This window comes from Brassica napus, chromosome A2, assembly GCF_020379485.1.
Source record: "Brassica napus cultivar Da-Ae chromosome A2, Da-Ae, whole genome shotgun sequence".
Taxonomy (NCBI): domain Eukaryota; kingdom Viridiplantae; phylum Streptophyta; class Magnoliopsida; order Brassicales; family Brassicaceae; genus Brassica; species Brassica napus.
In genome coordinates, this window is record NC_063435.1 from 27,989,030 (window position 1) to 28,003,263 (window position 14,234).

General features: G+C 30.3%; 1 protein-coding gene across 1 annotated transcript; it reads left to right on the plus strand.

The window, feature by feature from the left end:
* The first annotated feature begins 4,761 nt into the window (after positions 1–4,761).
* LOC106425608 (heavy metal-associated isoprenylated plant protein 9-like) lies at positions 4,762–7,175 on the plus strand. The gene is made up of 5 exons (XM_013866333.3): positions 4,762–4,972; positions 5,261–5,377; positions 5,467–5,704; positions 5,936–6,199; positions 6,586–7,175. Exons 2-5 carry the CDS (start codon positions 5,357–5,359, stop codon positions 6,999–7,001), a joined length of 939 nt encoding a protein of 312 aa, XP_013721787.1. The 5' UTR covers positions 4,762–4,972; positions 5,261–5,356; the 3' UTR covers positions 7,002–7,175.
* The last annotated feature ends 7,059 nt before the right edge of the window (positions 7,176–14,234 follow it).

A 14,234-nucleotide genomic window follows, 5' to 3' on the forward strand; every position in this document is an offset into this window, starting at 1 on the left:
ACCGTACGTACATGATTTTTTACAACAAAATCCTAGCCAAGGCAAGTTTCTGAACCGAGCTAAGAGCATGATTAATGAGAATTCTTAGGGGTGGGATCAGAAGCGAATGCAGAAATATTTTCTAATGGGTGCACATCTGTATTAAATAAAATAAATGACACTGTAGGGGTCGAACCCACGCCATCAAGGGGTGCACAATAACACTATAACCATCTTTTTCAGCTCAGTCATTGTTATTTTTGCATACAAAATTTTTAATATTCCTAAATATTACGGGTGCACGTGCCTACTTAGTCCTTGCACTGGCTTCGCCACTGGATGGGATTCTTAGCGTAATTTAAGAACCGGTTCTTAACTTTAACAAAAAAAAAGGTCAAAAACCAGTTCTTAAATAAGTATTTAAAAACCGGTGCTTGACCTTTTTCTTTGTTAAAGTTAAGAACTGGTTCTTAAATTACGATAAGAATCTCACCCCTAAGAACTCCCATTAATCATGGTCTAAGAATCCTACGTTTAGGTTATGCATGTTGAATTTAGTGTTATTTACGTGTTTACAGTTTTAGAAAAAGAATCTGAGTAATGGATCAGCTGGGTTCCATGACACGACTAGATCACCAGATGCATTTATTCCACATGTTTTGAGCAAAACAATTTGAAGAAAACATTCAATAACGAGATGCATATATTTCACATGTTTTGAGAAAAAGAATTATTGTGTGTGCAACCTGTCTCGTGAAACCCGAGATCATCTCTTCCTCCGGTGTGAATTCTCTGAACAGGTTTGACTCATTGTCACTAAGCGCTAGGATACACGCCTTTTCTCTTTCATACTTGGACTGCGTTCATGGACTGGTTAGAACTCAGAGATAGCGTATGTCCTTCTACACTCCGTCGTCTCGTCCCTACGATCTAAAAACTCTGGTGGGAACAGAACAACCGCCTAAGCTCAACACCTGCAGTGACTTTTAAAGTAATAGATAGGTCTTTTTTTTTGTCACTAAAGTAATAGATAGGTTGATCCACCAATGGCATTCTCGCGAGGAAAGGGAGAAAGAAATTTAGGAGACTCATGTCTTTCTGGCTGAAACATGAGTTCACTCGTTAAGGATCTTGATTCTTGAATAGCCCATCTTTTTCTTTTTCTTTTTTTTTGTTGGCAAAGAATAGTTCAATTTGCTGAGTATTCATAAGGGGTTCACAAATAAAGAATATATCCATTCTACAGTGTTTCTTTTTTGATGTGACAATTGTAAGTAAAGTTGGACCACTTTCTCTTTAACGGTGCGTTAATTATGTATACGCAAAACAAAAAAATAAAACTATACTATGTATGAAGAGAAATAGTATACATTGTTCTATATATTGTATACTATTTAGAGGAGAAGGAAAAGGAGGAAAAGGACTAGGTAGGAGGAGATCGTTGGAGGAGGAGGGAGGAGGAGCAGGGAGGGAGGGGAGGAGGAGGATGAAGGAGGAGGAGGATGAGAAGGATGAGGGAGGAGGAGAATGGGGTGGAGGAAGACGAAGATTTTAATGTTCTATACTATGTTCGTAAAATATTATAGTATATTCAATAAGTACAATAATTGTTTTTTTTAAGTACAATAATTGTTACAAATTCTTTTTGTGTATTTCACTTGAGATGTGTTGTTGTTCTTTGTATATAGTAAAGTTTGAGATAAGAAACTTCAAGGTAATAAAATTGTCAAGGAATTACACATATTATAATGTTAACATATTGTCATTTATTATAAAATTATGTTTCTATTCTATGTTTTTTATAGAATATCACACAACAAAATAAACTATGAAAAAGACATAACTATAATTTTATGAGAAATATATGTCCATTTAAAAAAATTAAATTACAACATATACAGAAAAATGTATAGATTTTTATTAGCATAATTATTTGAATGGTTTATATTTAATTAGAAAGATGCATATCAAATAAAATGAGAGGGGGAAAGAAAAAAAAACAAAAATACTTGCATGTGATTAACGGTCGTGAATGTCTAAGGGTAAAAAATGTCTTATTACATAAAATATTCAAAATATCATAACTAAGTTGTTGTTATAGTTATAACATTAATTTTCTTTTCTCCTATATATATGGAATCCAATTCCCCTTAAGCTATAACCTTTTGTGTCAAACAAACAATCTCATTTATAATGAATTTCTCATACTTAAAAAAAATAATAATAACGAGATTTCACGCCGTACATTATTTGTAAACTATAAATGAATTACTCCATCGCAATTTGTGACCGCAAACGTTCAATAACGCATCCCTAATCGATTCATTAACTTTTCATAGTGATGTGAAATAACATAAATCACATAATCGAGTAACAATCTGATACTGATCTACAATATTAGCTGTCTCAATTGCCAAACAATTATATAAAACATCTTTCATTTGTCCCAATTTTATCCGACGCATCCCATGTGGTTTCTACTTTGATACTTTCCACCATTCCAAAAGTTCAACGAATTTTATAATCCACAAATAATATTTAACATTTTTCAAAAAATTTAATCCACAAATAATATTTAGCATTTCTTTACAATTTTTAAATCCAGAAATAATATTTGCCATTTATTTTTCAACATTTGTTGTACGCCCCACGCTGCATCCATCCCCAAAATCTACTTTTTAAGAAATGGGTTTGCTATCTTTTTATTGCATAATATGGGACACATTGTTTAATGTCTTTTCTACTGATTAGATTGTTAATAGTATCATGAATATAGTCGACCGAACTTGTGGGTAAAGGATATTGATGCTTCTTCTAAAAGGAAAATATATCAAAACAACAAATCCGATTTAACGAACAAAGATAATCTACTTAATAGTTCCATACAATGAATAAAGCTGCACTCTGATTAGTCTTCTCTAACCACTTCGAGCCATTCAAAAATATTTGGACGGAAGAGAAGAAAAAAATCACAAAATACTTTCATCAAGCTTGCAATTTTATAATGTAAGGTTTCAAAAAAAAACTTTATAATGTAACTCCTTTAATAACAAAAAAACTTTATAATGTAACTTATATTCTCGTATATAAAAGTTAGTCAAAAGTTGGAGTGGATGGATTCGTTGAGATGATGACACGTCATCTAATCATATTTTTCCGAACTAACATTGGGTCACATAACTCATAAATATATTAGACTTTGGAGTAAAAATTTCGGACGAAATTTACTATATAAAAATAAAGGAGGAATTATTTATAAATGTAATCAATAAAGTCGGTGAGTATGATGCAAAGTATTGTCCTTTTCGATGCAAAAAGTTGTTATCCCATTGCATGATTCCATTCCTTTTATTTATATATAATTTTTCTCGTTATCAAGAATATACGTTTCTCCCATGAAAAAAAAGTTATCAGGAGAAAGCATTTAGAAAGAATCCATTGTTGTGTTAGAATATAATATACATATGTGGTTCGTTTATGCATCCATGTAGATGATGTTCGTTACATCACACTTCAAATTAAATACCGATGTTGAGGTATAAAAACTATATTTTATGCAGAAAAAGCGTAGAGTTTGAATGCAATGACGAACCTAAACTAACAACATCTAGATACTGATTTCTTAAAAATTGGATTTATACGTAGAAACAAACCGGCCATGATTCAATAATGCAATGACATTACAAATCATTCAGAGAGAAATCATCGGGAACACTCACATTGTATGTCTATAAAACGTACCAACCTCGCGGCCCATCTTGTTCCCAAACCTCTTTAGAAAATGGAAAAATAATATAAATACTAGGTTAAGATCCGCGCCTTGCGCGGAATGAACATTATATATATAAATTATTTTATTATTATATGTTTATAACATATTATGAAATAATAAATATATATTGAATAATTAAAATGTTATTATCTACTACTTATATAATTAAATTGGTGCAAACATATAAATAAATTTTATAAATAAAAAAATATTTTTTTTCTATTTGATATGATATATAATTAAATTTAAATGATAGTAACATATATAAGATATATTTTAATATTAATATTTATTAGATGATGTTTTTTGCTCATATTTTTTTTTTTTATCGTTTGTATCTGTTATAGCAAAAAGTCTTGATAACAAAATTTTTACTGTGGGATTAGTGGTTTAAGTAATTTATATTATTTCAAAAAATTTAGTTGTCAATATTTTTTTAATTTTTTTATCAAAAAAATGTTCAAAGTAAATTTCAAAATTAAGATATTTATATATTTTTATATGGCATATAGTTTAATTATTTGTATCATGTCATAACAAAAGTTTTAAATCATAGATCACAAAATTTGAATGTGAAACTTTTAACAGTTTTAGTAATTTATACTCGTTTTTAAAAATTCAAAATATAATATATAAATAATTTTTTTAATTTTTATTATATGGTTACTATGATTGTTTAATTTATTTTAATAGTTTAAAATTAAACAAATATAATTATAATACACACTTATTTTTATCAAATCTTTATTATTCAAAATCATCAATTGTCATATATACTTTAGCCACATTAGGCAATTCCGTAATCTTATTTAAGGAAATAATGAAACACATTAATAATGTATTTATTGTGGTTTAATAAAAAGCTTATTATATATTTAGATGGACCAACATATTTTCTAATGATTCTAAGAATCATTCTAGTGATGACATGTGGCTACAAAAAATGTTGCAATGCTTCTCAAATAATATATAGGGGATAATTAATATAAAAAACTGTTTGTGAAAACTTCTATAAACATAACTGAAGGTGAGAATAAATCTATATATAAGGTACAAGGGTGAAGGGTTTGTGTCTATATATGTTGGATGGTTAGTTCTCTGCCATGTGCTTTGGAATCAACCTCTTATGCTTTATGTTCTGTTAGCTCTTACCTTATACTATAACTTTCATTATTCATCAATAATTCAAACTCCTCCTTCGTCTTTTTATATTTTAGCCTTTCAGAGCATCAGCATTGAGGGATTATAACAAAAGTTCACACAGTTTTCCACACAAAAAAATATTAAAATATTTCAATAATGTTGAACCCGCGTCGCGCGAGGTCGCTGGGAAGACCCGGTATCATAACTGTTCTGCGGGCCCCACGCCACGCGGCGGCCCGCAATTGGATGAATATTAATTTTTTTTTTTTTTTTAAAAAAAAAAAAAAAAAAAGGAAAAACGAAATTAAAATATTAATAAGAGGAACATTGGGAATCGAGAAGAGAGGTTTACCAATGCTGATGGTCTCATATAAATACTCCCTCTCCATACTCATCATTCATAACACCTCTCTCTCTTCTTCGTTTAAAGTTTTAATCTTCTTATAGCCACTGATTCTAAAAATGGGAGAAGAAGTTAAACCAGTAAGATTTATAGTTCCAGCAATATTTAAATTTCAACAAAAATACACATTTCTTATTAAAAGGCGATTGTTTTCTTAATAAATTATTAGGAGGTAAAGGAGGCTGCCCCTGCTCCAGAGGCCGTCCCAGAGTCTGTCTCCTCGGAAGAGGAGGAGAAGAGAGATGTGGCAGAGGAGAAGCAAGAGGCCGCCAAGGAGGAGCAACCAACGGTGGAGGAAGAGTCGCAGCCGCCGCCACCGCCTCCGCCTCCGCCCTTCATACTCTACGTCGACTTGCATTGTGTAGGATGTGCTAAGAAGATCGAAAGATCTGTACTAAAAATTAGAGGTATAAAAATATAAACATAAGATTGTGTAATAATTTGACCCAAAAAATAAATAAACATAAGAACCTTTTACATTATTAAAATCAACAGATTCATTCCCAAAATCCCAACTACCATATAAAATGATTTGACACTAGACATATATTATTTCAAAGTACCTAAATACTATTGTATAAACTCCAGAGTGATATCGATAGTTACTATAGCAATTATTAAATATGAAAAATGCATAGGGGTGGAAGAAGTTGTGATGGACATGAATGAGAACCAAGTGACGATAAAAGGCGTGTTGGATCCACAAGCAGTGTGCAACAAAATCAAGAAGAAGACTAAAAGAATGGCCAAAGTCCTCTCGCCGCTTCCGGCTGCCGAAGGGGAGCCTTTGCCACCGACCATAAACTCTCAAGTCTCTGGCCTCACTACCGTCGAGCTCAACGTCAACATGCATTGTCAAGCTTGTGCTGACCAGCTCAAGAAGAAGATTCTAAAAATGAAAGGTATACATATGTGTATTGGATCTAGTCAAAACCAAAATACTCCTATTTATTGCACCAAATTTTTAATTTTGTTAATATATAATGTGTACACGAAAATAATATAGGTTATAATGATAACTACGATTAGTATGGTGAGTCACAAGCATATATTTGTTGAACGCATTTGACTGGTCAGAGGTTTTGGATCTTCGGTTTATGATGTTAAATTCGGTATGTTCATATAATATATCGGATTGAATTAGCTAAATTTTAAAATAGTAATATTGATTTTGATATTGAAATTAACTCCAAAAAATTGGGGGCACGGATAATTTTTTATACTTTGGTCAGTTGGTGTATGTTAATTCATTAAGACTAACTAAAAAGACTATGATATTGTTGTTTAGGGGTCCAAACCACTATGACAGAGTACACGACCGGGAAAGTAATAGTGACCGGGACAATGGACGAAGAGAAACTTGTTGATTACGTCTACCGTCGGACCAAAAAGCAGGCCCGAATCGTACCCCAACCCGACCCGGAACCTGAAAAGTCTGCGGCCGAGGAAGACAAGAAGGAGGAGAGCGGTGAAGGACCTGAGAAACCCGCGGAAGAAACCGGAGGCGAGAAGGAGGAGGAGGAGAAGAAGGAAGAAGAAGACGGTGGCGGAGAAGAGACGGAGGTTACCGAGGAGATGGCTACGGCGGAAGAAGAAGGGATGAAGAGGATGATGTATTATTATCAGCCTTTATACGTCATCGAGAGGGTTCCTCCGCCGCAGCTTTTCAGCGACGAGAACCCTAACGCTTGTTGCATTTCTTGATTTGGTTTCGTGTGCTCTACGGAAAATATAATATATTAGGGCAATTAATTACGTAAGGAAAAAAAAAAAAACGTACCGATGCAAAAAATGGTGTAAACTATAAATATATTTATATTCTTTATACTAGGTGGTTTGTTATCTTTATTTGTCGATGGATACGTTTACACTTTAGTATATACGTAATCGGCTAATCGCAACTGAAAAAACGATCGATACGGTCCATACGGAATCTATTCATATTCATGAAAGTATACGTAGATGTATCATGTATGTGTACTATGTCTTACGTTTGTTTTGTATATTCTTGGGGAAAAATTTGATTCGTGAGAATTTTTAAAGAGACGAGATAATCTAGTGGGAATTAGAGATCCTGGTGAGTCGCACATGGTGTGCTCCTTTTTCTCCTTTGCTATGTCAATCTCCATTTCTCGGACGTGGCTGCTTTTCCAGCCTACCTTGTCTATTTCTTCTCAACCTCTCAACCTTTTAAAGGATTAGTTTTCTTTTAATACATAAAGTTTGATTGTCGGCTCTCACCGTATTGTTAAAAAGCGTATGGTTCGAATAGTTGAGATGAATAGATAGCTACAACGTCGTCTATTATGAAACTGCAAAAATAATGACATTGATACTAAGACATTTGTTACGAACAAATGCGAATCAAACATAAAAAATCAAAAATATTTTTAAGATGCGATTGAAAAAAATAATTCATGATTTTTATATTGATTATATGAATGAATTATTTACAACTCATAAAATGTATGTATACATCCTAAAAATCTCATATTTATTTTAACTCTTAAAAAATTTATTATCTAGTAAAATCGATTTTCCTAATCCTAAAAGATATATAGGTACTAGGTAGTGATGGGGATTCGGTTTTTATTTGGATCTATTCAGATTTTGAATTTTTCAGATTAGAGTTTGGTTTGGATTTTGCGGATTCAGTTCGGGTTTGAATATCACTTACATTATGTAACCAAATTCAAAAATCACAATATATGTTTAAATCCTTAAAATCCAAAACTAAAAATAGTATACAAAATATATTTAAATAATGCACGCTAAATATCTAAAATTAACATAAAAATTGGTTCAATTTAGATATTTGGAGAGAACCAATAGGTATTAAGGGTATTTTCGATGTTTTGAGTAGTTTTTAATATATTCAGATATTTAATTTTAGTTATTTTTCAAAAACTTTGGATTATTTTGAATATTTTGAATATTAGATATAAAATTAATAAAAAAATTAAATATAAAATTGTGATACAGATATTTTTGGATATTTAAATATTTCAGCGCGGATTAAATTTGGATTTAGTTCTTCGGACACCAAAATTTTTGACTTGTTTGTATACTATACCAATTTTGATTTGGATTTGGTATCGGATTCGGTTTAGTTCTTCGTTCAAGATATTTTGCTCATCCTGATAATTAGCCAGTACAGTGATGTACCAAACTTTAGATCCCTCAATCAACAAGATTTGATTTGGTTGATGCAGTTCACGGGAATAGCGCGCATTAAGTGACGTGATATGAGCTGGGCTGGCCGTGAAGTACAAAGCCCGCAGTGTCAGGTGACAAAGTTCCTTCAACTTTTGCGTTAGAGACAAAGCCAATGATTCCGACGTGTTATCTTCTTGTATTAAGCTAATAACTTCTCTGTGATCAAAAGGCATCCGATTCTCACAGTCACGCAAGGACGAGTGTCATCGAGAAGTATTCAAGATTACTTATTATAATTTTGAGAAAATCGTAATATTCTAGTTGCAAACGCCTAACTGGTTGAAAACGGTTGTGGGTTATTGCAAGTTTTAGCATTATTAAGCGATTTGAACGACATGTACATCGGTTAGAAATTGATGCAATTACAGAATATTTATTACTGGTTTATTATGAGATACTAAAGCAGTTTAATAATAAATTATCAATATTAGCACATTACAAAATACAAAACATATAAACTATAATAATTATTAATGTATATAAATAATAATAATATGTTTACTTTTTTTTTTAAAAAAAGATGAAAGTTATAATTTCAACAAAATTTGTTTTGAAAATTTATATTACAAATTTTAAAAGAATATTTTTTTCCGTTTAAAAATGTATATATCTTTACATATATATTAATGTTTAATTTTTTTTGCAAATATTCTTAGTTTAAAGTTTTATAAAATAAATTATAATACTATTAATGAATGCTATAGAAACCAACTTTTGATTTTAAGAGATTTGGATCGATTCGAAACGATTTATAATATTTTTTTTGTAATTACAAAAGCTTATAACTGCAAAAACCGCGTTTGTGGTGGTAACAGAAAAACCAGTTAGACCCTAACTTAACTATGTAAATTGTTTGTTACTCTTCTTAGGGTGAGGTAACTAGTGTTGCAGCCAATGATGAAATTGAAATAACTTTAAACAGTGTTTTCTTATTCTTTTCATTGTATTATTATTGTCATTAATGTCAGAAACATATTAAATGTACTACAGCTGTGCCAGATAACGTCATCTCCAACTTCATTCTATTTTGCACTATAAAATAGAGTTTACAATAAATACTCGGATGATATTCTATTTTTCACTCTATATAATAAAATAAAAAATGGGTTTACTTCATATATAGAGTAAGTTTTTTTTTGTTCATCACTCTATTTTCCACTCTAAAATATAGTACCATTGAAATATATCACAACTCTATTATAGAATTACTCTATTTTATAATGAAAAATAAGGTGAACCGTTGGAAATTGTCTAAGTGATAACTCCTTAAACCTTCCATCTATTCTTGCTACTGAGTACTAACATAAAGTCTTAAATATCTTACAAGAAAATTCTCCCTCCATTTCTTAATTGTTAACGTTTAATGAATTTTCGATGTTTCAATATATAAGATATTTTTATTTTTTTACGTAACTTTTAACTTTATTAAAAACTGTATAATCAATAGTATTTTGTTCTTTATTTTGTAATTGGTTAGATAGTTTTAATTTATAAATGATATTTTTAAATAAAAACTAAATTTCTTAATTGTTGCACGTATGTATAAAACATCATACATTTTGAAAACGAGGAAGTGTCATATTTGCACTTTTAATCATTGATGTACATCTACTTTATTAAAACAGAAGTACACTTATAGAATAACCCTAAAAGTTACATAATATTTACAGTCAAATGCCATTGAGAATTAAATTAGTTTTACATTAAAAATGATTGTCTTTTCCACTTATTCATTGTTTTCCTAAAATAACTCAAACTAACCACAAAAAAAGGAAACATATTATTAATAAACTCAAACAAACTACATATTTTTAATTAAATGAACAAACATAAATAATTCCTCTGCAATATCGACACCCTAACATTGCTTATTATATAAATCTCATCCTTAGCTTACGTAACCTGCACGAACATCAAATTATATAAGTAATTAAACTAAGAAAAATTAACAATGATTCTCACACGAGTTGAACAATTTCAGTTCACTTAATTTCACGGTGGTGTTTGTAGCATATTTATAACCACTTTATTATATTGAAATATTCCACTGACTTCCATATGTCCAAATAATTAATAATCATTATCTATCTTATTAAAATCTAATATTTTTGAAATGAAAATCTTTTTCCCTAACAATCTTCGGAAAAAAAAAATAGAAATATTTGCAGAATTTACTAATTTGTTTCTAAATAAGATTTCCCCTTCAATTTCGGAACAAGGAATATATATATATATATATATATATATATATATATATATATATATATATAATTTGATCCATAACTACTAAACAATAAACATAATATTCGAATTTCAACAACATATTCTGCATACTAATGCAAACAAAAGATGCCTTACGAGGGTGGTTAAGATATTTCCTCAACTTTAGCGTTTTGTATTGCGTTAAAAAAATTGACCCACACACTTGCGGAACAAGCATAAAATCTAATCATTTCCTATTTCAAATCATAACCATTAAGATTTTACCATAATTTCAAAAACAAGAAACATAATCAACAAAATATTATTTTCATTTATTTCACCTAATATGCCTTGCAAAATAAGCAAAGATATTTATTCTCAACTAGGGTATTGTCTCTCTACTATATATTCTATCTGAGTACAAACTCATTCTACACATTCTTTTACGACTTACTTCACAAAAAAATCATGTCTGCTAACAAAAGATTTCATTTGATCAGCGATCTTAAACCCTTTAAGGAAGTGTGGCATGTTCAAGTAAAATTGATTCACTCATGGATACAAAACCCACATTACGCTGATGAAACATTAGAAATAGTTTTAGCTGATCAAACTGTTAGTTCTACTCTTTGTATTTTTTTTTGAATTTTAGTAAAGTAGATCAGGATGAATAAGTGATGATCTAAGATAAATAACAGGTAAAACATTAGAAATACCACGGTGTGATCAAATTATGTTACAGCAATATTTGTATTATGTGATGTATTTTTGTCATCATTTGTATAAAAATTTGATACATTATATAAGGTGTGAAAATTTTTAATTGCATTACGTAAACAGAAAAATACACCCGCCCGGTCGGGCGGGTCCAGATCTAGTAATTTGTTAAATGAATATATTGGTTGGCTAAAAAATAATTTTCCCTAGGATACACCATATTTGAGCTCTATTTTTTTTTAACTGTGATTGATCTCTGTAATTTATAATTTAGATCTAATTTCAGAGAAAGAAAAACGTTAAAGATTATTTTCATCATTTTGAGAGCACAAAAAAAATTATAAGGCTTTTTTTTAACACCAAAAAATTACAAGGCTATTATTTGAAACAATGGATTGGGTGAGTGGACTTTGATTTTTCCATAAAGGGAATGGCCCTTATCTATCCACCAACATAAAAAATTTTGTAAAGAAAACATTATAAGATATCAAATGTGTTTTCAAACAAAAAGAAAAAATGAACTTAGCACAAATATTATGTCCATCGGTCTCCCAACAACTTTGGAACCCATCGTTTTCAATAATAATAAATCTAAAACCACAATAACAAATACAAATACTTTGACGATGATAATTTTTTTTTTTGGAAAATTATTTATGATAAAATTTCCTAGTAAATAGATCATAGCAAGTAACAAGTTTTAAGTTATTAACTTCCAAAGTTTATGTAAAAGACTTGGTAATTACTCTCTCTCTTCTCTCTGTTCTTCAAAGTAGGATTTTTTAGATTTAATTTTTGTTTTAAAATGATAGATTTTCTATTTTTTTTACTTTTAGTAGTTAATGTTGTAAAATTGTACACTTTTAAGAAACATTAACTGAAAATATTTGAATTGGTCGAATACTATTGGTTGATATTTATTAGAAAATGTATAGTAAAATAAATAATAAATTCAATTGTAAAAAATTAATCGTTTTCTTAATATACGTGAATACTGTAGAAAATCTTTCTTTTGGAAACAGATGTGGTATTATTTATTACTAATAAATAGCCATTTATTATTGTTGGGACCAAATCATCCCGAGCCATTATTGTTTTGGTTAAAAAAATTTTTTGACAAAGCGCTTTCAAATTTAAAAACTTAAATGTTTACAAGATAAGACTCAAGTGACATCTCTAACCTATAGATAGATAAGCTTGCATAATAAACTTCATGATAATTGACATCTCTAACCTATGAAGCTACTTAGTATTAGAGTGTATATAGTTACAGTTGGTTTGGTTAGTTAGAACCGGTTTATACCGGATAGATTATGATTGTATATAATCCCTTGTACACCTTCATTTTACACTTAACAGAAATAATATTCACTTTCACATCTCTTAAGCTCATCGTCTTCATCACGAGTGCTCTGTTTCTGTTCAACTTCAATTAATCCTCTAATACTTAGGTAGAAATGAGTTGTTTTTGGTTAAGTTTGGTTCATAATCTAGTTGATGTTGCTTGTGCCTTATGCCAATCGGCTTATTCGCCAACAATTAGAGCTGAAGATTGTGTATTAGCCAAACTTGACAAAGAAACTAATGAGTTCTTAACTTCGGCAACTATTAGCATTTCAAATGTGACTCAATTTCACTTTCAAAAAGGTCGGTTTATTTTTACAGAAAGAGTTAAAAATAAGGAAACAAAGAACATATGTTTTTTCTCCTAAAAACAAATCACATCATGCATGATGTTTTTGATTTTCCCAGGGTCTACAATCATACAAGTCGTTGGACTAATTATTAGCGAAATATATCTATAGATTTATTTAATAATGTTACTTTGACTTGCATTGACAATTTGACATTATCTTGGCTGAATAAGACCATAAAAAGAAGTGGCAACTATTGAGCATCGTAACACATACGTTAGTCGTGCTCCCAGGTTTTGAACGTCGTGATATAAAATATGCACCTCAAATATTATGGCCTTCTTGGTGAGTTGGTTCATAGATATTTCTGTAGCACGCATATTGATTAAAGTGTAAGATTATACATATCTCGTAAGAGAATCACCATGGCAAAAAAAGGAAAAACATAGAGGAACTAGAAATTAAAGACCAAAGAGGATCTTTATCTGAGCCACAGAGAGAGAGATATAAGAGAGGTAAAATGCTTTCGCCTCCTCCTTGCCGTGATGATGGTCCGGTTGTTCTTCCAGCAAAATTTAACTATGTTAAAACGTCACCTACTGTTAAGGATATATTTAGATCCGGAGTTAATATCCCTGTTTCTTAATTTCCCATTCCAGCTCCATTCACCATTCATACTTCGAGCAAGTTCAGCCCATCCCACAATCTTTGCCACATAGCTCTTATTATAAGAATGTTCATGGTTGTAATAAAATCATATCAAAACCTACCACCAACCTAATTTTTGGAAAATATTATGTTATTCATCCAATTCTCATATTTTAGTTTTACAATCGAACATAGATTAACCAAAACGAGTAACAGCTAAAATTTTAGTAGAATGATTCAACATTTGCTAGCTAGAGTTGTTTGATAAACACAATCACATGTTTCAAACTTTGTATGATTTCGTTTTCCTGTTATTAACCCTAATTCTAAATTCTTTGTATGAGATATTTGATATTTCTAGCGAAAAGAATGCGAACTTAGCAAAAAGGTGCAAATAAAATTAAATAGAATTTAAGTCGGCAGATCAAGACGGCTACAATAATTTATGACCAGAACCTACCACACTTTATAATGGCCATAAACTTAAGAGTCCATACTCTATAAATACATTACCGTGTCT

Coding starts and splice junctions, on each gene's coding strand:
- LOC106425608 (XM_013866333.3), top strand. CDS start 5,357: ATGGGAGAAGAAGTTAAACCA. Junction 5,705..5,935: donor ATCTGTACTAAAAATTAGAG/GTATAAAAATAT, acceptor AAAAATGCATAG/GGGTGGAAGAAGTTGTGATG. Junction 6,200..6,585: donor GAAGATTCTAAAAATGAAAG/GTATACATATGT, acceptor ATTGTTGTTTAG/GGGTCCAAACCACTATGACA.